The following is a 26,209-nucleotide window of genomic DNA, read 5'->3' on the forward strand; positions in this document are numbered from 1 at the left end:
CCCAAAAACTATCTTTTAGTATTTGTTTCATTAGTCCATTGTTGATAGTCCCAAAATGTTTTTCATGTCAGTAATCACATTTTCAAGATATATAACTTTCAAAATACAGAAATTAAGACGGTATGCACCATAACGGCTGTATTTCTGTATTTTGAAAGTTATACAGTTGAAGTCAGAAGTTTACATACACTGAGGTTGGAGTCACTAAAACTTGTTTTTCAACCACTCCACAAATTTCTTGTTAACAAACTATAGTTTTGGCAAGTTCGTTAGGACATCTACTTTGTGCATGACACAAGTCATTTTTCCAACAATTGTTTACAGACAGATTATTTCACTTGTAACTCACTGTATCACAATTCCACTGGGTCAGAAGTTTACATACACTCAGTTGACTGTGCCTTTAAACAACTTGGAAAATTCCAGAAAATGATGTCATGGCTTTAGAAGCTTCTGACAGGCTAATTGACATCATTTGAGTTAATTGGGGGTGTACCTGTGGATGTATTTCAGGGCCTACCTTCAAACTCAGTGCCTCTTTGCTTGACATCATAGGAAAATCTAAATCAAAATCAAAAATCAGCCAAGACCTCGGAAGACAAATTGTAGACCTCCACAAGTCTGGTTCATCCTTGGGAGCAATTTCCAAATGCCTGAAGGTACCACGTTCATCTGTACAACAATAGTACGCAAGTATAAACACCATGGTGCCATGCAGCCATCATACCGCTCAGAAAGGAGACGTGTTCTATCTCCTAGAGGTGAACGTACTTTGGTGCGAAAAGTGCAAATCAATCCCAGAATAACAGCAAAGGACCTTGTGAAGATGCTAGAGCCAACAGGTACAAAAGTATCTATATCTACAGTAAAAAAAAAATCTATATCGACATAACCTGAAAGGCCGCTCAGCAAGGAAGAAGCCAATGCTCCAAAACCACCATAAAAAAGCCAGACTACGGTTTGCAACTGCACACGGGGACAAAGATCGTACTTTTTGGAGAAATTTCCTCTGGTCTGATGAAACAAAAATAGAACTGTTTGGCCATAATGACCATCGTTATGTTTGGAGGAAAAAGGGGGAAGCTTGCAAGCCAAAGAACACCATCCCAACCGTGAAGCACGGGGGTGGCAGCATTATGTTGTGCAGGTGCTTTGCTGCAGGAGGGGATGGTGCACTTCACAAAATAGATGGCATCATGAGGAAAGAAAATAATGAGGGTATATTGAAGCAACATCTCAAGAAATCAGTCAGGAAGTTAAAGCTTGGTCGCAAATGGGTCTTCCAAATGGACAATGACCCCAAGCATACTGCCAAAGTTGTGGAAAAATGGCTTAAGGACAACAAAGTCAAGGTATTAGAATGGCCATCATAAAGGCCAGACCTCAATCCCATAGAACATTTGTGGGCAGAACTGAAAAAGCTTGTGCGAGCAAGGAGGCCTACAAACTTGACTCAGTTACACCAGTTCTGTCAGGAGGAATGGGCCAAAATTCACCCAACTTATTGTGGGAAGGTTGTGGAAGGCTACCTGAAGTTGACCCAAATTAAACAATTTAAAGGCAATTCTACCAAATACTAATTGTGATGAAAGAAATAAAATCTGAAATAAATCATTCTCTCTACTATTATTCTGTCATTTCACATTCTTAAAATAAAGTGGTGATCCTAACTGACCTTAGACATGGAATTTTTACTAGGATTAAATGTCAAGAATTGTGGAAAAACTGAGTTTAAATGTATTTGGCTAACGTGTATGTAAAACTTCTGACTTCAACTGTATATCTTGAAAACTTGAATGCTGACATGCAACACAATATCAACAATGGACTAATAAAACAAAGACCAAAAGATTGTTTTGTGGGGCCCCAGGACATGTGGAAGGAAGCAAAATAGCCCGATAACGTAAAACATATACCACCATATTTTACAGAAGGTATGAGGTTCTTTTCTGCTCATGCATTCTCATTTCGATGCCAAACCCATCACTGGTGTATGTGGCTAAAGAACTCACCCTTTCCCGTCAACTTAATGTAAATGCCTGGAGTTTGCTAAAATGCATTGGCACTTGGATTTGAACCGGTGCTTTGGTCAGATGACATGAAAATAGAACTCGTTGGCCACGCACACCAGTGGTGGGTCTGGTGTCGAAATGAGAATGCATAAGCAGAAAAGAACCCCGTACCTACTGTAAAAATATGGCATCCTCGTCTCAGAGCATTTTGTATGATTCTGTACGTAAATCCGTGATACTCAATTTAGTATGATATGTTATCTTTCGTATGGTGTGTATTCAGTTGTGGATGTCCATCATCCATCTCGTATGATAGCCTGGTGGCTAACGTTAGCTAGGTCACTAACGCTAATGTTAGATAGGTGGCTAACTTTAGCTAGGCTAGGGGTTAAGGTTAGGGTTAGGAGTTAGGTTAAAGGGTTATGGTTAAGGTTAGGGGAAGGGTTAGCTAACATACTGAGTACTTGCAAAGTAGCTAAAAAGTAGTAAGTACTTGCAGAGTTGCTTATTAGCTAAAATGCTAAAGTTGTCCATGATGAGATTCGAAAACACGACCTTTGAGTTGTTAGATGTTTACGTTATACACCCACCCATCTATTCATCCAAGCACAAGTAACATTCTGTCTTATGTAAGCATACCACATTTTTATTATTATTTATTTATTTAACCTTTATGTAACAAGGCAAGTCAGTTAAAAACAAATTCTTATTTACAATGATGGTCTACGCCGCCCTATGGGACTCCCAATCACAGCCGGGTTGTGATACAGCCTGGAATCGAACCAGGGTCTGTAGTAACGCCTCTAGCACTGAGATGCAGTGCCTTAGACCGCTGTGCCATACGGGATACAAATGTAACATATCTAACTAATTTGAGTGTCCCAGATTTATATGTACTATCTTATGTGGAGTCTATGAGACCAGGGTGAATTTGGTGGTGGATCTTTGATGTTATGGGGCTATTTCGCTTCCACTTACCCTGGGGCACTTGTTACGGTCAACGGCATCATGAACTTTACCCAGTACCAGGACATTTTAACTAAAAACCTGATCGCCTCTGCCTAGAGGCTGAGACTTGGCCGCAAGCGGATCTTCCAGCAACCCCAAGCACACATCAAAATCCACAAATAAATGGTTAATTGATGACAAAATCTATATTTTGCCATGTCCATCTCAGTCTCCGGACTTGAACCCCTTTGAAAAGCTGTGGTTTGAATTGATGAGGGCAGTCCATAAGCGCAGATGAAGGACATCAAGGATCTGGAGAGATTCTGTATGGAGGAATGCTCTAAGATCCCTCCCAATGTGTTCTCCAACTCATAAAACATTTTAGAAAAAGGCTGCGCCGTTATCCTCTCAAGGTTTTTAAAGGTATTGAAAACACGAGAGTTAATAATCTACCGTTTGAGATTTTTTTTCATGACTTTTTAAACAAAATCTCTTTCTCTGAGCATTGTATTAGTATAAAATAATATCCTTTCCCATTTTTTTGAGCATACAATATAGCTCATTATTGGAATTATTTATTTTATACAGTCATTTTTGCTCATATTTTTAAGGGTGACAATATTTTCAGACCCTACTGTATATGAAATCGGTTATCAAATATATTATTAGTCTTATCATCATTATTTATATGTTGTACACACACACACACACACACACACACACACACACACACACACACACACACACACACACACACACACACACACACACACACACACACACACACACACACACACACACACACACACACACACACACACACACACACACACACACACCTTGAGCTAATACCTGGAGGAATCTAACTAACAAGGGGAGTCTTGTTAGCAACAGAATCTTCAGAGCTAGCAGCAGTTTGACCCCTAGCCTCTACCCCTTAGGCCTAGGCAGTCCTGTAGTGTAAATAAACCGAGGCTGAAAACCTTCACAATGACTTCCACAGCCTGTTGTTTCCTCATCGCATTTACAATTTTTCCTATGATAAAAACAGAACATAAGGCCAGGGTTGTTTATGCGTGCAACATGCCAAGCATGGATGAACACATGGGAAACAACACCGTTGCCTGCTAGCTGCGCATCGTCATTTGGAGGACATACTAAACCTTAAATGATTTGGTACAGCTGTCGAACATGAGACGTTAGGGAAGGCAGTAAGTGAGGACATTCTGTTCCGATTGCCATCCAGGGAAACAACCGTCTAATACACGTTCCTTGTTCTTCAGCCAAATACGCAACATTCCTTTCTCCCATTCGCTCACGAGGCCCCTCTGAAGCCTGTCTCAAACTCTCCAACTCCACCGTGTCACACAGAATTTTGGAAACACCTTTGTTTGTCCGGTTGAAAAATGCAACCTTTACCCCCCCCCTCCTCGTAGCTGTATATGGACCTCAAAGGTCTGTTGACAGTGTGTTTGGCCGGGAGCAACAGACAAAATCGTAATCGACATCTGGAGAGTGTTAGCAGCTGCTGCTTCGCTCTTTTTAATGGAAGAACTTCACATCATGTGTTGTGATAACTCAGAAGTACTTGGGGGAAGACCTCTCAGTCAATACTTGCAATGACTCGGAAGAGAGCTCATCAAAACCGGCAAAGACTTTACACTCTTAGGGACGATTTCCCAAACACAGATTAAGCCTAGTCCTGGATTAAAAAGCACTTTTAATTGAGATTCTCCATTGAGAATTTTTTGTTGTTGTCTGGGACTAGGCTTAATCTGGCTCCAGGAAACAACCCCCTTAAGGCTTGGACACACCATAGTCTTCCAAATAGTTAATGTTGCATGGGTGTTGGTGTGTCTCTGAAAAGATCATTGCTGAAAATTCATCATACACGATCATGAAGCGTAATCAAATCCGATGTAGATACTGTTGGCAGGCTCATTTAAAAAACAGCAAGAAAACAAGGTGATAAACATATACTTACACAGCAAAATTATATCTGTAAATTGAACACTGTGGGTACTTTTGAAGTGTTTATGTGAGAATCACCAGAACGTGTTGAATTTACACTTTTCAAAGTGTTGTCCTTTGAACATTGATACTTTCCAACACCAGGCTTGCAAGTCACATTATGCTGGCTTGCAAAGTGATGTGCAATTCATATTGGAATCCAGCCAGAGTGGGGATATCCAACATTTGGAATTTGCATCCACCCGCAACCTGCATTCAGAATGACTGCCAGGTTGGAAAGACTAAGACATGAGATTACCTTAAGCATCTGAACTCAAACAACCATTTCAGTAAAGGGTGCAATAAATCCATATAACAGACTTGATGAGCTGAGAAGAATGTATTTATATTTATATTTGATTAGCATGAAATGAATTAACCAATCCATGTACATGCAAAAACATAGATATTGAAACAAACAATACAAAAGATCTAACTGCAATAGAGCATGCTGGGAAATATGATAATGATGGGCATGGTTTTGGTTTAAAACTGGTTATTAACACCAACACTGTGGTTCTTTTACACCAATAAGTGGTCATTTAACACTTACAGAGTTAATGTAACAGCGGAATTGACACTAGAAATATTCAGCTGAAAAATCTACACTAGGTAACACTGGCCAATTTGACACCCTGATGGAAGAACAGTATTTTTTAACATCTTAAAAAGCAACACCAGCTGGCGTTCAGTTCGTTCATAGTAACACCACATCAACACCAAAACTGCTTACACCAGGATATGAACACTGACGATTTTGCTTTGTAGCATCATACGATACATTGCCCATATCGCGTATAATAAGACCCATGGAATATCTCTCCACATCGAGATGCACCTCCCAGCTAACCGTCTGAGACCCAACTCCCTCGGCCACCTTGGCGATTGGTTCCACGTTTAGCAAGCCATTATCCCCACGTGCATGTGAACTATTGCGTGGGCAGCTGTCCTTGTTGAATCATGGCGTTAGTTAGCTAATGATAAACAACGCTTCCTGCCCACTTCCTAATGTTTGGGTCTGAAGAGAGAACCCCCCATTAGATGACTTCATTCAGTTCATTCTTTGGCTTCTTGGAGGAACCAAACAGAGGACAAACAGACCTACATTATACAAAGCAGAGACCAAATATCACACGACTCCTCCTAAGATATGCAACACTAGCGTAAACACAAGACGATTCTCATTAGCGACATAGCACAGCGGAGCTGAGTCATCCATCTAGTACCATTCTCAAAACACGGCTGACACTGACCAAAAAAGGTCAACATGAGGCGGCACCAAAGAAAGGCTAACGTCACTGACAGGAAATAGCTAAATGACCGGGGTCAAAGCAAAGCATTGTGATGGTCTCGGATGCTCTGCTTGGATAGAACTAACACATACAAGGAGAATCTGCCTGGAGCAGAACTGAACAACTGAGATGATTTATAAGGACTAAATGCTAGGAGACACCTGAAAGTCCCAGTGTGAAGTGAGATGGACGAAATGGTCATAAGCTACTATACCATGACATTTAAGTTTTGCTTAATTAACCCCAAAAATATGTCAGCCAGTCTGTGAAACGATTATCAGAAGATTACAATAATTCAGTGTCTTTACACCGAAAGAGCATTGATTTATTTGAAATGACGGAAAGACAACTTTTAGTCACCTGCAGTACTCATGTCTTCAATATGGACAACCTATCATTTGTGGTAAAGGCTTAATTTAATTGCCAGATCTGTGTGGTCTTGTTCTTTTCCTGACAGCCAACTAGTGTAAAGTACACACAGATACATGCATACATAGACACACACACAAACACATACGCAAACACACAACAAACAAGCCTTTGATGAGCAGAGAACCTCCATAACACTCATAGACCTTTCTAAATAGTGCTTTTTTGGTTTTGCTTTGAACTTCAGGACAGGCTAGAGCATTACAAGATAGGAATATCTCTGATAAAATATGAATAACTGAATTAGCATGTAACACGGGTTTGCCTGGTTGGGTCTAACTAGGCTAAATAAAGACATATTGACACAGTCAGGTCAGGGCGTGACCTGGTCGGAAACCCTGAATAGAATACCACTTCATCCCATGAATGAATGGAAGACAGTCAGTCACAGGAGCTGCTTGTGCCCGTTTCTGACGCAAGGTCAGGCCTGGTGAAGGGTCGAAGTGACACCTTTTCCCATTCCACTCCCATTCCACTCCCCTGCTAGTTGAAAGACTGGTCAGTCCAGGGAAATATTGACAGGGTGGGGACAGTTGTAGCTGTAATAACACCCATAGAGAGGTAAACATAAATAGGGCACAAATTAACAGCGGGAGTGCCATATCCTTGTAAAGCAGGCATCTAGGTATTAAAAGGACAGGGTAAAGTTTGATGATGGGGATTCATCTATTGAACTAGCGTTTGCCCATTTCGATTCCAAGCTGAAGCTTATGAAAGATTCCTGAAGCATCTTTATAGGCCTTACAAAAAGGTGTATGAAGGCTTTATTTAAGCCTTGAAAGGAGTAAATGTCATGACCACGTGTCCTCTATCACGGCCTCTCGTCCTCCACTCTCCATTTTCAAATCAAATCAAATTGTATTTGTCACATGCGCCGAATACAGGTGTAGGTAGACCTTACAGTGAAATGCTTGCTTACAAACCCTTAACCAACAACGCTTTAAGAAGTTAATAAAAAAAATAAGTGTTAAGTAAAAAAAATTACAAAATAAAAGTAACAAATAATTAAACAGCAGCAGTAAAATAACAAGCGAGGCCATATACAGGGGGTACCGGCACAGAGTCAATGTGCCGAGGCACTTGAGGTAATATGTACATGTAGGTAGAGTTAAAGTGCTTATGCATAGATTATAAATAGAGAGTAGCGGCGGCGTAAAAGAGGGGTCTGGGTAGCCTTTTGATTAGCTGTTCAGGAGTCTTATGGCTTGGGGGGTAGAAGCTGTTAAGAAGCCTTTTGGACCTCGACTTGGTGCTCCGTTACAGAGAAAACAATCTATGACTAGGGTGGCTGAAGTCTTTGACCATTTTTAGGGCCTTCCTCTGACACCGCCTGGTATAGAGGTCCTGGATGGCAGGAAGCTTGGCCCCAGCTTCCTCATCCTTTCTCACGGAGTTGGTCAATTAATGAGAAAGATACACAGGGATCTGAGACGTCCTCCAGAGCTTTGTTATCTCATGAAGCCTAGTGAAAACACAGACACTGAGGGAGAATCCACTGAAATGTTAAACCGGGCAACACGGCCAATTCTCTCGTCTAGCGCAGTTTGTGGCATTTGACTATCCTGCTGCTCTCAACTATTAACTGTTAAAAAGATAAACCACAGACTGGCCTTTCAGCTTTAGATGGCTTTAAACTCTTACTTCAATTCAAACACAAACACTACTGGATGAGCTAGGCTCACATAAATGACCATACTCATGCTATTCCTCGCTCCTTCCTCCCTTTAGGTATATAAATCCCACGCATACTTTCCGTCTGGCACAGAGATGCTTTCATTAAAGTGACGGGATGGGATGGTTTTTCCCCTGTGTGTGCGTATGTGTGTGTGTGTGTGTGTGTGTGTGTGTGTGTGTGTGTGTGTGTGTCTGTGTTATCCACACGGTGGTTATCTCCTCCACACCAGTCAGAGTCTGGTTCTCTGTGAGTCACCTGGTTAGCATCCCAGATGCCAGAGCGGAGGTCGTTACTGTGGTTACGCCAGAAAGAAGGGTGTATTGTGGTAAAGTCATCAGGCCACAGACCAACCATAACTCAGTGGGCTAGAATGTCTCTGGTTTCCTGTTGTAGGCAAATGTGAGAGCACTAGTGGAAGATTTAACACGTGGCCCACCTGGGTCACGTCTGTTGACATTCTATGATGTCACGTTTCCATCCCACTGCAAAACCTGCTTCTCTATGAGTTCAGGGGATTCCAAGTCAAAACTTAGTGTGATCCCTAAACTTAGCTAAGGCTGTTTTCAACTCCCAGCGAACTGCCAAAATCAATACAGATACAGTCAAACTTGAGTTAAACTAAACTCGAGCTTTAGTGTTGTGGACATGCTGATTGAAGTCACACAGACCCTCTCAATGAACAAACATTACCAACGAAATGTGTCTCTGTTGGTGTTAAGTGAACTGAACTTCCCCTGCAGGAACTCATGATCTTCCTGTCTGGGTTGGCACCCCCCTTGGGTTCGTGACGTGGGGGAGACCTTTGTGGGCTATACTCGGCCTTGTCTCAGGGTAGTAGGTTGGTGGTTGAAGATATCCCTCTAGTGGTGTGGGGGCTGTGCTTTGGCAAAGTGGGTGAGGTCATATCCTGCCTGGTTGGCCCTGTCCTGGGGTATCGTCGGACAGGGCCACAGTGTCTCCCGACCCCTCCTGTCTCAGCCTCCAGTATTTATGCTGCAATAGTTTATGTGTCGGGGGGCTAGGGTCAGTCTATATATCTGGAGTATTTCTCCTGTCTTATCCGGTGTATTGTGTGAATTTAAGTCTGCTCCCTCTATCTCTTTCTCCTCTCGGAGGACCTGTTGAGCCCTGGGACTATGCCTCAGGACTATGCCTCAGGACTACCTGGCCTGATGACTCCTTGCTGTCCCCAGTCCACCGCATCATGCTGCTGCTCCAGTTTCAATTGTTCTGCCTTAGGCTATGGAACCCTGACCTGTTCACCGGACGTGCTACCTTGTCCCAGACCTGCTGTTTTTGACTCTCTCTCTCTACCGCACCTGCTGTCTCTAACTCTGAATGATCGGCTATGAAAAGCCAACTGACATTTACTCCTGAGGCGCTGACCTGTTTCACCCTCTACAACCACAGTAATTATTATTATCTGACCCTGCTGGTCATCGATGAACGTTTGAACATCTTGGCCATGTTCTGTTATAATCTCCACCCTGCACAGCCAGAAGAGGACTGGCCACCCCACATAGCCTGGTTCCTCTCTAGGTTTCTTCCTAGATTCTAGCCTTTCTAGGTTTTTTTCCCAAGCCACCGTGCTTCTACATCTGCATTGCTTGCTTGCTGTTTGGGGTTTTAGGCTGGGTTTCTGTACAGCACTTTGTGACATCGGCTGATGTAAAAAGGGCTAAATAAATACATTTGATTGAAATTTGATTTATTCATCTTTACAATCACAGTCCAGACCTTTTAAGGCAGGGATCATGGACTAGATTCAGCCACAGGCCGTTTTTTTCTTGCGTGGATGGTCGGGGGGCCAGAACATAATTACAAATCATTTGTAGACTGCAAATTAACTGCAAGAAGCCCAACAGATATGTTTGACTAAAACATAATCATTTAAAATCTTGTATATGATCACATCTCTTTATTATGCATGGGAATACTTGAATTATTTAATTAAAATCACTTGGAATCTGATTTCCTGGTGTTTAGTGTTTTATGTCCAACAATGAAAAAAATGAAAATGAAAAATACATATATATTTAATTGTTTTGCTCAGAAAACATGGGGGGCCAAATAAAACCACCTGCCGCCTAATTCGGTGCGCGGGCCACCAGTTGGGAAACCCTGTTTTAAGGGAACCCCTTCTGCTTGTCTGTCTGGAATGTGATATCATGGAAACTAGGTTTAACGATGGTTTACTGTAAGTAGGGCTGTGGCGGTCATGACATTTTGTCAGCTGGTTATTGTCATGGAAATTACTGCCGGTCTCACGGTAATGGTAGCCGGGTAGTGATGGCTATTTAACAGTCTGATGGCCTTGAGATAGAAGCTGTTTTTCAGTCTCTCGGTCCCAGCTTTGATGCACCTGTACTTTATTTATTTATTTAACCTTTATTTAACCAGGAAGGGCTCATTGAGATTTAAAATCTCTTTTTCAAGAGCGTCCTGGCCAAGATAGGCAGCACCAAGTCATTCCAAAAATTACAGACAAACAACATGAAAAACTACAAGTAATCTAGTAAAAACCATAGAATTCACAAGAGTATAACAAAATCAAAAACAGAAAATTTAAAACATTGACAGGTCAGGGAATCAGTACCAATTGGGACAAGTTCTTCCAGTTTAAAAGTATTGTGTAAGGAGTTCCAAGACGATGGCGCAGAGTACATAAAAGCCCTTTTACCAAATTCAGTTCGGACATTTGGAACAGTTAGCAGGATAAAGTCCAGCGAACGAAGAGAGTACCCACCACATTTCTGAACAATAAAAATGCCCAAATAAAAAGGTAGTAAACCCAAAATGTCTTTGTAAATAAAAGTATACCAGTCCCTGAGCCTACGAGTGACTAGAGAAGGCCCGCCATCCCTGGTATACAAAGTGCAGTGGTGCGTAAAAGTTTTGCAGTTTAAAATACATCTCAATGCTCCATGGTAAAGAGTGTCAATTGATCTCAAACACTGAGCGGAAGCATTCATATATAAAATATCCCCATAGTCTAGTAAAGGTATAAATGTAGCTGATACTAGCCTCCTTCTGGCTTCAAAAGAAAAGCAGGCCTTATTCCTAAAATAAAATCCTAATTTCAGCTTCAATTTTTTTGTACGTTGTTGAATATGCAATTTAAAAGAGAGGTCGTCATCAATTAAAATTCCAATATATTTATATGAGGTTACAACCTCAATCTCCTTGCCCTGACAGGTAGTAATAGGTGAAAGAGGTCTATTTCTTGCTTTAGAAAACATTATTAGTTTAGTTTTGTCAGTATTGAGGATAAGCTTCAATTGACACAAGGTATGTTGAACAGTATAAAAAGCAGTTTGCTGCTGTACTGATCTCGCCTTCTGGATGGTAGCGGGATGAAAAGGCCGTGGTTTGTGTGGTTGATGTCCTTGATGATCTTTTTGGCCTTCCAGTGACATCGGGTGCTGTAGGTGTCCTGGAGGTTAGGCAGTGTGCCCCCGATGATGCGTTGGGCAGACCGCACCATCGTCTGGATTAGAGGTCGACCGGTTATCATTTTTCAACATCGATACCGATTATTGGAGGGCCAAGAAAGGTAAGTCGCTCTGGATAAGAGCGTCTGCTAAATGACTTAAATGTAAATGTAATGTAAATGAAAGCCAATACCGATTAATTGGCCGATTTTTAACATGTATTTATTTATTTGTAATAATGACAATTACAACAATACTGAATGAACACTTATTTTAACTTAATATAATACATTAATAAAATCAATTTAGCCTCAAATAAATAATGAAACATATTCAATTTGGTTTAAATACTGCAAAAACAAAGTTTTGGAGAAGAAAGTAAATGTGCAATATGTGCCATGTAAAAAAGCTAATGTTTATGTTCCTTGCTCAGAACATGAGAACATATGAAAGCTGGTGGTTCCTTAGGTTTAGGTTGTAGTTATTATATTAATATTTCTCTCTATACCATTTGTATTTCATATACCTTTGACTATTGGATGTTCTTATTGGCACTTTAGTATTGCCAGTGTAACAGTATAGCTTCCGTCCCTCTCCTCACCCCTACCTGGGCTCGAACCAGGAACACATCGACAACAGCCACCCTCGAAGCATCGTTACCCATCGCTCCACAAAAGCAGCAGCCCTTGCAGCGCAAGGGGAACAACTACTTCAAGGTCTCAGAGCGAGTTACGTCACCGATTGAAACGCTATTAGCGCGCACCCCGCTAACTAGCAAGCCATTTCACATTGGTTACACCAGCCTAATCTCGGGAGTTGATAGGCTTGGAAGTCATAAACAGCTCAATGCTTGAAGCACAGGGAAGAGCTGCTGGCAAACGCACAAAAGTGCTGTTTGTATGAATGCTTACGAGCCTGATGCTGCCTACCACCGCTCAGTCAGACTGCTCTATCAAATATCAAATCATAGACTTAATTAAAACATAATAACACATAGAAATATGAGCCTTAGGTCATTAATATGGTCAAATCTGGAAACTATCATTTCGAAAACAAAACGTTTATTCTTTCAGTGAAATACGGAACCATAGACCCAGGGCCTTGAGCTTAATAATGAGCTTGGAGGGTACTATGGTGTTGAAGGCTGAGCTATAGTCAATGAATAGCATTCTTACATAGGTATTCCTCTTGTCCAGACGGGATAGGGCAGTGTGCAGTGCGATGGTGATTGCATCGTCTGTGGATCTATTGGGGCGGTATGCAAATTGAATTAGGTCTAGGGTGTCAGTTAAGGTAGAGGTGATATGATCCTTAACTAGCCTCTCTTAGCACTTCACGATGACAGATGTGAGTGCTACAGGACGAGAGTCATTTAGTTCAGTTACATTTGCTTTCTTGGGTACAGGAACAATGGTAGACATCTTGAAACAAGTGGGGACAGCAGACTGAGAAAGGAAGAGATTGAATCTGTCCGTAAACACTCCAGCCAGCTGGTCTGCGCATGCTCTGAGGACGCGGCTAGGGATGCCGTCTGGGCCGGCAGCCTTGCGAGGGTTAACACGTTTAGATGTCTTACTCACTTCAGCCACGGAGAACGAGAGCCCACAGTCGGTGGCACTGTGTTATCCTCAATGCGGGCGTTGAAGGTGTTTAGCTTGTCCGGAAGCAAGACGTTGGTGTCCGCAACGTGGCTGGTTTTCACTTTGTAATCTGTGATTGTCTGTAGACCCTGCAACATACCCTGTGTCCAAGCCATTGAATTGCAACTCTACTTTGTCTCTGTACTGACGTTTTGCCTGTTTGATTGCCTTACGGAGGTAATAACTACACTGTTTCTATTCAAACATATTCCCAGTCACCTTGCCATGGTTAAATGCAGTGGTTCGTGCTTTCAGTTTTGAGCGGATACTGCCATTTATCCACAGTTTCTGATTTGTGTAGGTTTTAATAATCACAGTGGGAACAACATCCCCTAAACACTTCCTGATAAACTCAGTCACTGTGTCTGTGTATACATCAATGTTATTTTATCTCAATGAGCTATTCCTGGTTAAATAAAGGTTAAATAAAATAAAATAAATAAATAAATCCGAGTCTACCTGGAACATATCCCAGTCTATGTGATCAAAAACTATCCTGAAGCATAGATTCTGATTGGTCAGACCAGAGTTGAATAGACCTTAGCACAGGTACTTCCTGTTTGAGTTTCTGCCTATAGGATGGGATGAGCAAAAGGAGTCATTATCTGATTTGCCGAAGGGCGGGCGAGGGAGGTCCATGTAGGCATTCCGGAAGTTGGAGTAGCAATGGTCGAGTTTTTTAGCAGTGCGAGTACTACATGTTGACAGAACTTCGGTCGCATTTTCCTGAAATTTGCTTTGTTAACTTCTTCGATATTAGGGGCGCTCTTTTAATTTTTGGATAAAAAAAACGTTCCCGTTTTAAACAAGATATTTTGTCACGAAAAGATGCTCGACTATGTATAAAATTGACAGCTTTGGAAAGAAAACACGTTTCCAAATCTGCAAAGATATTATCTGTGAGTGCCACAGAACTGATGCTTACAGGCGAAACCAAGATGAAATTTCAAACAGGAAATGCCCAGATTTTGAATGCACTTTGTTCCAATGTCTCCTTATATGGCTGTGTATGCGCAAGGAATGAGCCTACACTTTTTGTCGTTTCCCCAAGGTGTCTGCAGCATTGTGACGTATTTGTAGGCATATCATTGGAAGATTGACCATAAGAGACTACATTTACCAGGAGCCCCGCTTGGTGTCCTCCGTTGCAATTATTGCGCAATCTCCAGCTGCGTGTATTTTACCATTTGCTTCAGAGGAGAAACCAAACTGCCACGAATGACTTATCATCGAATAGATATGTGAAAAACACCTTGAGGATTGATTCTAAACAACGTTTGCCATGTTTCTGTCGATATTATGGAGTTAATTTGGAAAAAAGTTCGGCGTTGTAATGACTGAATTTTCAGTTTTTTTTCTTAGACAAACTTGATGAACAAAATGGAGCGATTTCTCCTACACAAATAATCTTTTTGGAAAAACTGAACATTTGCTATCTAACTGAGAATCTCCTCATTGAAAACATCCAAAGTTCTTCAAAGGTAAATAATTTTATTTGAATGCTTTTCTTGTTTTTGTGAAAATGTTGCCTGCTGAATACTAGGCTTAATGCTATGCTCGCTATCAATACATTTACACAAATGCTTGTGTAGGCTGAAAAGCATATTTTGAAAATCTGAGATGACAGTGTTGTTAACAAAAGGCTAAGCTTGTGAGCCAATATATTTATTTCATTTCATTTGCTATTTTCATGAATAGTTAACGTTTCGTTATGGTAATGAGCTTGAGGCTATAATTACACTCCCGGATACGGGATTGCTCGACGCAACAGGTTAAAATCCCCAGCTACAATAAATGCAGCTTCAGGATACATGGTTTCCAGTTTGCACAAAGTCCAGTGTAGTTCCATGAGGGGCGTCATTGTATCGGCTTGATGGAGAATATACACGGCTATGACTATAACCGAAAATAATTATCTTGGGAGGTGATACGGTCTGCATTTAATTGTGAGGTATTCTAGGTCGGGTGAACAAAAGGACTTGAGTTTCTGTACGTTATCACAATCACACCATGAGTAGCCATTCTTCTTCCCTGAGAGTTCTTTATTCCTCTTTGCGTGATGTACTGGGAACCCAGCTGGCTGTATGGATAGGGACAGTATATCCGGAGAAAGCCATGATTCCGTGAAACACAGTGTTACAGTTCCTGATGTCTCTCTGGAAGGAGATCCTCGCCTTGGGCTCGTCTACTTTATTGGCTAGAGACTGAACATTAGCAAGTAATATACTAGGAAGTGGTGGATGGTGTGTGCTCCTCCTGAGTCGGACTAGAAGTCCACTCTGAATACCTCTTCTCCACTAACGGCGGCTTGGAGCAGCTTCTGGGATTACATTTAACATTTACATTTAAGTCATTTAGCAGACGCTCTTATCCAGAGCGACTTACAAATTGGTGCATTCACCTTATGACATCCAGTGGAACAACCACTTTACAATAGTGCATCTAAATATTTTAAGGGGGGGAGGGGGGGTGAGAAGGATTACTTTATCCTATCCTAGGTATTCCTTAAAGAGGTGGGGTTTCAGGTGTCTCCGGAAGGTGGTGATTGACTAAGTTCAATTACCCTGGGGGGGTATGAACAAAGGATCCAATTTGGGAAAGTCGTATTCCTGGTCGTAATGCTGATGAGTTACCACCACTCTGCTATCCAAAAGTTATTTCCGGCTGTATGTAATAACACAAAAAATGTTCTGGGCTAATAATGTAAGAAATAACACACACAAAAAAATTAAATACTGCAAAGTTGCTTAGGAGCTTTTAGCAGCTAGAAGCAGAGCTGCCATGTCTGTTGGCGCCATCTTCATTTAGCAGACAAGGTATGCTTATAAGTCCCTTGCCATTATGTTATATTGTATACCTTTATAGTACGAAGAATATAATTGCACCTAGCTGAATAAAATAGAAAGGATTTTTTCCCCATTCCGGAACGAGTGTGCATATGAAGTGGCTATGCTGAGCGTAAAAATTATTATTTGAAACAGGACCTTTATGCTAGATTCAGAGTCATTTTGAAACTTTAGTAGTGAATTATACAAACCTTAGAATGTCTTAGAAATCAAAACATATATGGGCTGCATGTTGCAACTATAAGGCTATTGATGATTTGTGAAAGTAGCAAATGTTGCACACCCTGTTCTCTCATCAAGAGATCATATTTCACTCATCAGACAATACTTAATTTAATCTTATCTTTACTAAAAATATAAAATGAGTTTCGATTTAGAATGGCCTATTATCAAATGGGCAGGAACAGGGGCAGGGGGGAAAACATGTTATCCGTATGCAATCGAATGCCATGGGCTCTCCAACCCTGTTCCTGCAACTACCCAGTGCTTAATTTGTGATGACAAGTGAAATCTGTTCAGGAACATCGATAGTAACATGTTTTCACAACTAAACATATTTCATTAAACTGTTGGCCCTCAATTTTCTTCTGCTGTGTGTAATATGCGGTTGGCTATTAGACTACGTGTTGTATAACGTCACAATCATTATTTGAATTCATTTTTTGGGGGGGGAGTGCTAATATGCTGTATAGGTGTTTTGAATTAATCATCACCTTAGAAAGCGCTTTGAAACAACATCCACAACAACTATGTTTTCCACTCAGTTCCAACCTGTTTTTTTTACTTCTTTCTTCAAATTGATCATCACAGTGAGGTGATTTTTAAAGAATGATGTGTATGATGTGATTTTCAATTGAATTTATGTCAGAGTGGTTAGAGGGACAATAGAGCCCTTGGTACCAGGCCATTAGCGACCAGACGGTCGTTAGCAAGTTGGGTACTACCAACGCATGTCCAGAGCGCATAAAAGGAGATTACCTTGACTCCAAGGTCACATGGAATTCGACTGCGGTCATGACTCGTGACCGCAATACGGTTCCCGCAACCGAGCTAACTGTAAGACATTTCCACACTAGATCTCTGATATCAAGTAAGTATTAATCTGTTTATTATTGAAACTTCAAACACATATTCTCATCTGTCCTGCATTGCTGTGAAATTGCTGCACAAGCACCTTAACTTGTTGAGTGTAGGGGGCAGTATTTTGATGTTTGGATGAAAAACTTACCCAAATCAAACTGCCTATTTCTCAGGCCCAGAATCTAGAATATGCATATAATTGTCAGATTAGGATAGAAAACACTCTAAAGTTTCCAAAACTGTCAAAATATTGTCTGTGAGTATAACAGAACTGTTATTGCAGGCGAAAACCTGAGGAAAATCCAACTAGGAAGTGCTGTTTTTCCTGAAAGCTCTCTGTTCCATTGCATGCCTTCCCTCCATTTAAAGGGATATCAACCAGATTCTGTTTCCTATGGCTTCCACATGGTGTAAACAGTCTTTAGACATGGTTTCAGGCTTTTATTCTGAAAAATGAGCGAGAAAGATCACGTCGCGTCAGTGGATGGCTGGGTGCCAGCAGCGTTTTGCATGCGCCAACAGAGTGAAGCAGACATTTTCTCTCTCTCTCCTATTGAAGAAGCTATCGTCCGGTTGAAATATTATTGATTATATATTGTAAAAACAACCTGAGGATTGATTATAAAAACATTTGACATGTTTCTATGAACTTTACGGATACTAGTTGGAATTTTCGTCTGCCCCGTCGTGACCGCTCGAGCCTGTGGATTTCTGAACATAACGCACCAACCAAATGGAGGTATTTTGGATATAAAAAATCATCTTTATGGAACAAAAGGAACATTTATTGTGTAACTGGGAATCTCGTGAGTGGAAACATCCAAAGATCATCAAAGGTAAGTGATTCATTTTATTGCTTTTCTGACTTTCGTGACCAATCTACTTAGCTGCTAGCTGTTTGTAATGTTTTGTCTGCTGAGAGAGATGTCCTTACATAAACGCTTGGTATGCTTTCGCCGAAAAGCTGTATTGAAATCTGACACGCCGGTGGATTAACAACAAGCTAAGCTGTGTATTGCTATATTGCACTTGTGATTTCATGAAAATTAAATATTTTTAGTAATTTATTCGAATTTGGCGCTCTGTAATTCAGCGGATGTTGACGAAAATAATCCCGCTAACGGGATGGGTGCATCAGGAAGTTAACAGCATCCAATCAAAGCAAAGATGCAATCATGTAGATGGCGTGTGTGCGCGGCCATGCGTACATACTTGTGTGCATTTCCATGTGTGTGTGTGCACATTTCTATGTGCTCACACGTGTGTCTGTATGTTTTAAGGCTTACTTCCACATTGTTGGTGAGGGTACTGATGAATTTGAAGCCGGCGATTCGTCTCTGGCTACACACCACTCCCACGTCCTCAGAGTGTTTGCAGTCGGAAACTCCGAAGCCATTGGACTCACACTGGGCCAGGGTTCTCTCTAGTCCCGAACAGTGGACGTTGTCCAACCAGATCCGACCTACGAACAACGGGGGACAGAGACATATTCTCTGATGACCACACATGAAGGTAAGGGGACCCTCTCCATTCTTCATTCTCAACACCCTATTTCCATTTTAGGCTTCAACAGACGACATCTTTGGGTAACAATTTGGGCCTGTCTAGTTATCAACTTTCAATGTACAGTATATTCTCTATTGAACATTACTTTAAGTCAAGGACTAGGCTTACTGAGTTCATGACAACTCACCTATTGCTTAGGTTAGATTGACCACATTTGACCATATAATGCAAGAAATACGTGTTACAGAATTCCAGTTGCCATCACTTGTCAAAACAAATGTTTATGGCACTTTAGACGAATCTAAATGGTCTACTGTTCTCTTCAGATTCTGATAGGGCATATTAACTCAGCCTTTTGAGATTTTAAATGTTGCAGAATTGCTGCTGGGATGTTGGGCCTATGCTCGTGGATATCCACACCTTTTTTCTATTTTACTTGTGGAGAAAAAAAATCTAGCATTCCAAGCGAACAACTCTTCAGTCTACATATTTCAAGATCAAGAAATCATCTGGGCACATGCAGTGAACGAGACACCACAGACATTATATGACTTCTATCTCAGCAGCTCAGAACAGAATGTGATTTGTCCTATGGAAATCCTGGGACTGATGCAACACGTTTCCCCTGTCTTGGACCCTAATCACTCAAAAAGCTATGTTTTACTAATTACAGTCTATCAGTCTATCACACCAATCAAACCCTACGTGGGGAAAATGACTGACAACTGGAAACACACTAAGCCAGACGCATAGACATAATCTCATCAACCCCCTTGTCTTGAAGATCTCTAGTACTGTCATATGTCTAATTACTTTCCCAACTCCATAATTCTGATTGAAGGTTGTTAATTAAACAGTGTGTATGGAGCTGTATGAAGCTCTGGCTGCTCTCTATAAAAACTAGATGGTTAATGTTATTAACACAGACGCCCCTTGTTAATGACTCGTGTTCCCATAGTTCCTGCAAAGAGGGACATACTGTATCTCACCTATGTCTCTTCCAGTTGTATTAGAACAGGTTAAAAGCGTTGGACCAGTAACCGAAAGGTCGCTGGTTTGAATCCCCAAGCCAATTAGGTGAAAAATAACATGTGCCCTTGAGCAAGGCACTTAACCCTAATTGCTCCTGTAAGTCGCTCTGGATAAGAGTGTCTTCTAAATGACAAAAAATGACAAAAACATGTATTTGTTTCAAAATATAGAATTTCTCTGAACTATCCCTTTAAGTAAAGTCTTAATGGTCAGAGTGGATTTCAAATTCCAACACGTTACTGAACCATCTCTTCTCCCTGCGTTCCTTACCTTCTCCCTTGCCATACTTGGAAGAAGGAGACCAGGATACAGCCTCCACATAGCCCAGCTCCCTGCACACGACGTTGGCTGCATGGATGGAGAAGTCATCGTCGCACACCGTGCCCCACTCTCCATTATAGTAGACTTCAACCCGGCCCTCGTAGTGCTTGTGTTTGTCCCCTGCCAGACGCAGCTGGATGATGGGGGTGCCAGGGGGTAGTTTGGTATCCAACTGGGCCTGGCAAAGTGCCCACACACAGAGAAGCGTGGCCAGGCGGCACAGGAGAGAGCAAGGAGGCGGCATTGCTAGGAATGGGCAGGTAACTCACCACACTGTACTGGAGGCCACCTGGAGGAGGGAGACACAGATCAGAGTGACCAATGAATGACTGCAATAAGCAATAATAAGTATTATGTCATGGGTATTCAACTTAATTTAGGCAACTTTTGCGGGCCACATCAAATCAACTCGTGGACCAGATTTGGACCACAGGCCGCCAGTTGAAGACCATTGTAATATGCTATGGGTTGCAGAAATTATTATTTTTTGCAGTTTTTAACAATTGAGGGATTTCAAAAATGATTGAACATCTACTTTATACCAACAGAAAACTGACAGGACCGCTACAGTTTGGGTGGTGAGTGGTTTGAGTCAAGCACTCAGCATGCGTTTTGCATTTTATCGGACAGAAATAAGTCTTCTTGTGTTTTGAGCATCATACGCAGTCGTCAGCATCAAATCATTAGAGATGGACTATTTGGCAGACATTCAACCTCACAGCCTTCTCCAACAATCTAGAATTAACCACAATTCCAGGCCACGGTAGATTGAGCAATGTTGGAGGATTGGGGATGGTGGGAGCAAAACAAATCTCTCTCAGTGAGCAATGTTGGATTGATTGATAGATAGATCGGTGGGTGGGTGGATGGATGGGAAGATTTCCCCATTCAGTTCAAAGTCCACAATACACCATAATACATTTTAGAGAAAACAAATGTACTGCTGCTCCTATGTCATGGCAATGTTACTGCTTTGCTTCACCATTTACTGACAGAGGTATGTGTAGGGTTGTCAGCAGTGCAGGCTTTTCTCCTGTTGCTGGGCTGAAGGGAACGGCATGCCCCAGACAGGGACTCAACTTAGGGGGCCTAATGCGTTTCACATGTGGTTGTGTTTTGTATGCTCCTATGTTTTCATCTCTGCCTGGGCCGGAGATCCTACTACCCCCAGGGCTGTGGAACCAGATAACGGAAATGTTTGCTTTACCTCTCTTTTCTTTTCAGCCAGGCCATGAAAGTGGGGGGGGGGAAACAGCCCTGCACATAAGCACCAGCCTAGGGGCAACTAACCTTATCAACGTCATGGTAAAGACAAACAAACTGCTGAGGTAGCAAACTTGGGGGGGCAATGGTCAAAATGATCAGCCTTAATTAATCAAATACTCTTAAATATCTTTGTTTTCCCTTAATATTATATATAACGCAGACCGGCCCGCTCATTAGGCAGGATTAGGTGGCTGTCTCTGACGGCAGATTGAGGAGGTGGCATTTTCTGAGTTAAACTGACCAAGACGCACCTCCAACAACAACACATTAAACATCACATAATTATGCCCCAAAAAAATGACAATTTCTCTCAACCAGTGGGATATGGGCTTTTTAGGTGAGCTCTAATGCCGCCCTGTGATAAACAGTGGCCACTTTGTCAAAGGCAGGGGCGCAAGATATTTAGCTTGCCCATTCCCAGCTCGCCGCTGGGGTTCTCCACCAACGTTCCATAAAAAAAATATTCTAACATAAATCACGTAGCAGATATAGGATATGGTAGAACGAGTATGTGGCCTTTTCTGTAGTCTACGGGCTGGAGGTAAAATGTACGACAATGAAATGAGATGGACACAAATAGCCTAACCTAAATGGCGCCCAATCAAATAAAAAATGCACTGTCACATTAACAAACAACATATCCTAAAAGCAGGACGGGTCAAAGTAAAAGGGACAATATGGAATGGACAATCACAACTGTTGTCCAGGAGTTTCACACCATTGTCATGATCAGTGGTTTCAAGTTTGTATAGGTCCATTTTTGACCAGCTGATCATAGAGAAAAATAAAATACTTCTGCATTTCCCACTGTGTAAACACATTGCAAATAGGCTCACAATAACTGCTGATAAAGTTGGGTAGCTGATATTCAGGGCTTAAATAGCTACATTGATTAGTCACAGGAATCAGGATTAATAAAGCCAATGAAAAGGCCAGTTTCACAAATGGTGGGCCTACCACATGGATGGGCATTTATAAAATACAAAAGTATGTGGACACCCCTTTAAATTAGTGGATTCAGCTATTTCAGCCATACCCGTTGCTGACAGGTGTATACAATCAAGCACACAGCCATGCAATCTCCATAGACAAACATTGGCAGGAGAATGTCCTTACTGAAGAGCTCAGTGACTTTCAATGAGGCACTGTCATGGGATGTGACATCAGATCGTCACATTTCTGCCCTGCTAGGGCTGCCCCGGTCAAATGTAAGTGCTGTTATTGTGAAGTGGAAACGTCTAGGAGCAACAACAGCTCAACAGTTAAATTGGTAGGCCACACAAGCTCACCGAACAGGACCGCTGAGTGCTGAAGCACGTAATGCATAAAAATGGTCTGTCCTCTGTTGCAACGCTCAATAACTAATTCCAAACTACCTCTGGAAGCAACGTCAGGAGCTTCATGAAATGAGTTTCCATGGCAGAGCAGCCAAATTATTTTATACTGATACAATTGCTCAGAGAAATAGATTTTATTTAACAGGTCAAAAATTATTGGTACCCCTGTTTTCAACACGTTTTGCACTCTCCCCTTTCTATAATGTTTAATGATTGGACAACACATTGAAAGGGATCTTAGACGATTCCTCCATACAAAATCTCTCCAGATCCTTGATATCCTTCGTCTGCGGTTATGGACTGCCCTCTTCAATTCAAACCACAGCTTTTCAAAGGGGTTCAAGTCCAGAGACTGAGATGGCCAATGCAAAATGTAGAATTTGTGGTCAATAAACCATTTCTTTATGGATTTTGATGTGTGTTTGCGGTCATTGTCTTGCAGGTAGACAGTTTCAGCCTCTGGGCAGAGGCAAGCAGTTTTTTAAAACTAAAATGTCCTGGTACTTGGTTGAGTTTATGATGCAGTTGACCTTAACAACGGCCCTAGTATCAGTGGAAACAAAACAGCCCCATAACATCAAAGAACTATCACCACATTTTACAGTAGGTATAAGGTTATTTTCTGCACATCCATCATTCTTTTGACACCAAACCCAACGCTGGTTTGCGTGGCCAAAGAGATCTTCATCGACCTGGCCAAGGCTTTCGTCTATGTCAATCACTGCATTCTTATCGGCAGACTCAATAGCCTTGGTTTCTCAAAAGACTGCCTCGCCTGGATCACCAACTACTTCTCAGATAGAGCTCAGTGTGTCAAATCGGAGGGCCTGTTGTCCGGAACTCTGGCAGTCTCTATGGGGGTGCAACAGGGTTCAATTCTCGGGCAGCTCTTGCTGCTGGTGATTCTCTGATCCACCTCTACGCAGACGACACCATTCTGTATACATCTGGCCCTTCTTTGAACACTGACTAGCATCACTACGTTTCTGACATAGAATATGTGGACATCTACAAATACCTAGATGTCTGTTTAGACTGTAAACTCTCCTTCCAGATTCACATTAAGCATCTCTAATCCTATTACCTTATCTAGAATCTGGCTCCAGATCATCTATAAGTCTTTGCTAGGTAAAGCCCCGCCTTATATCAGCTCACTGGTCACCATAGCAACACCCACCCGTAGCACACGCTCCAGCAGGTATATTTCACTGGTCATCCCCAAATCCAACACATCCTTTGGCCGCCTTCCTTCCAGTTCTCTTCTGCCAATGACTGGAACGAATTGCAAAAATCACTGAAGCTTGAGTCTGATTTCTCCCTCTCTAACTTTAAGCATCAGCTGTCAGAGCAGCTTACCGATCACTCAACACCCAACTACCTCATCCCCATATTGTTATTTAACCTCTTGCTCTTTTGCACCTCAGTATCTCTACTTGCACATCTATCACTCCAGTGTTAATGCTAAATTGTAATTATTTCACCTCTATTTATTGCCTTACGTCCCTACTCTTCTACATTTGCACACACTGTACATAGATTTGTCTATTGTGTTATTGACTTGTTTATGTGTAACTCTGTTTTTTTTTTTGCACAACTTTTCTTTATCTTGGCCAGGTCGCAGTTGTAAATGAGAACTTGTTCTCAACTGGCCTACCTGGTTAAATAAAGGTGAAATAAAAAATCATATCTATTTTCGTCTCATCTGACCATAGCACTCAGTTCAACCCAACTGCCAATATCGTTTAGCAAACTCCAGGCGTTTACATTTGTTGGTTGCTTTCAATAAGAAGAAAAAAACAAAGTAGACAGGCCCAACCACTAGACTAAAAGTATACCAGCCCTTCTGGCATTTGCCTGAAATGCCAGATGGCAAGTCCCCCTGCTCAACCACATAAAGCAAGTTATGGCAAGGGTAGACAGTTTCCTAAAGTTGACTTGGATAGCTATTAGCGTACTAGGGGGTAACTAGCCCCACTTAAGAACAATGTCTAATTGCTGACACAAAAAAAGTAACAATGCTAAGGCGAATAAACCATAGAGGGAAATAAATGGCTACAGTTTACACTTTTTTTGTTATATCATGAACTGCTGTTTTTAGAAAAAACGTGTTTTTTAAAAGTACCGGGGTAACTTCAAGATTTTCCCGTTATTTAATTAAAATGCTCTGCATCTGGAACACCTATAATGTGCATAGAAAAGACCCACTTACTTGAAGAAATTCCGAAGATGACCTCGCGCCAAAAAAGAGCAGCGTTTCAATCGAATTGGGCTTCTCAATGTCTAGGCTGCAGCAGTGATGTCGTCAAGCCTTCACTCCGGTCGTTCCTCGAAACGTTCTCCTCCCTTAATATCTATGGAAGTGGACTCCTGCAGTCATGACGTCTTCGGCATCCTTCCCGCCCCCTTGTCCACAGAACGGTTATGAAACAACTGAATTTGGCTTGTTGTAGCACTAGTATGAAGTTCTGCCAGTTGCTAAGGGAAGAAAACAACATTTCCACCAAAACAAATAGGTTATATTTCCATAAAGGCTTGCTAAAACGATTCCCATAAAATAGACTTTACATCGCACCAGACAATATAAAAGACTGCCCTACATCACAGGCTACTACATAAGCTGCAAACACATTCTCTCACCTCAATTAGCCTAAAATTAGAATACTTTCCAACAGCTAAACAAAGACAATTCCAGAAGTGTAAACAATATCTTGTGAACAATAAGCTCCTGAAGTGACAACCCCTGGATGTAGATCTGGGAAGTGTGTTGGAAGTTTTTAACATAAAGACCGATGCTTGAGATAGATTGGCTGTCTAGCCAACTCTGTTGAGTTTCTCAGGTGTCTGACTCTTTAAAATATATAATTTCAGCCTGATCTGTCAATGATCCTGTGTGTGTGTGTGTGTGTGTGTGTGTGTGTGTGTGTGTGTGTGTGTGTGTGTGTGTGTGTGTGTGTGTGTGTGTGTGTGTGTGTGTGTGTGTGTGTGTGTGTGTGTGTGTGTGTGTGTGTGTGTGTGTGTGTGTGTGTGTGTGTGTGTGTGTGTGTGTGTGTCAATATCAGGTGATATCATGTATTCCACAGTGCTTTCACCATTTTTCCATGCCAGATCTGTGATTTCCTCAAGGAAGGAAAATATTCAAATGGTATTCAAACAGGACCATAGAGTGAGCCTACTCTATCCTGAAGTTGATATTGTCGTGCTATTCCCCCATCAAGTGGCCGACAGAGAGTAGGCCCCTGCAGGAGTGTGATCATACCCAATACACACGTTGGCTGGAGCCTTCACACCTGCTCTGTGAATTTCTTTTAATAAAAAAATAGATAAAATACTATGAAAAATATTTTCTCAAGCAATCTAAGTGGAGTCATCCTGCATATTAGGTTG

General features: G+C 41.6%; 1 protein-coding gene across 2 annotated transcripts in view; it reads right to left on the bottom strand.

Annotated features, from left to right (window-relative positions):
* The window catches only part of LOC124003363 (lysyl oxidase homolog 2A-like), a 49,086-nt gene extending 23,917 nt beyond the window's left edge, over nucleotides 1-25,169 (bottom strand). The window contains exons 1-3 of one of the 2 annotated variants that reach the window (XM_046311543.1): nucleotides 25,035-25,169; nucleotides 20,172-20,511; nucleotides 18,650-18,825 (exon numbers count right to left, since the gene is read on the bottom strand). In XM_046311543.1, the coding sequence (XP_046167499.1) occupies nucleotides 18,650-18,825; nucleotides 20,172-20,466 (471 nt within the window). In that variant the 5' untranslated portion in view covers nucleotides 20,467-20,511; nucleotides 25,035-25,169. Of the gene's footprint in view, nucleotides 1-4,123; nucleotides 4,293-18,649; nucleotides 18,826-20,171; nucleotides 20,512-25,034 lie in introns of those variants that run through there. The other variant, XM_046311544.1, reaches the window with a different exon arrangement.
* Nucleotides 25,170-26,209: the final 1,040 nt, after the last annotated feature.

Source organism: Oncorhynchus gorbuscha, linkage group LG18 (genome assembly GCF_021184085.1).
Source record: "Oncorhynchus gorbuscha isolate QuinsamMale2020 ecotype Even-year linkage group LG18, OgorEven_v1.0, whole genome shotgun sequence".
Classification (NCBI taxonomy): Eukaryota; Metazoa; Chordata; class Actinopteri; order Salmoniformes; family Salmonidae; genus Oncorhynchus; species Oncorhynchus gorbuscha.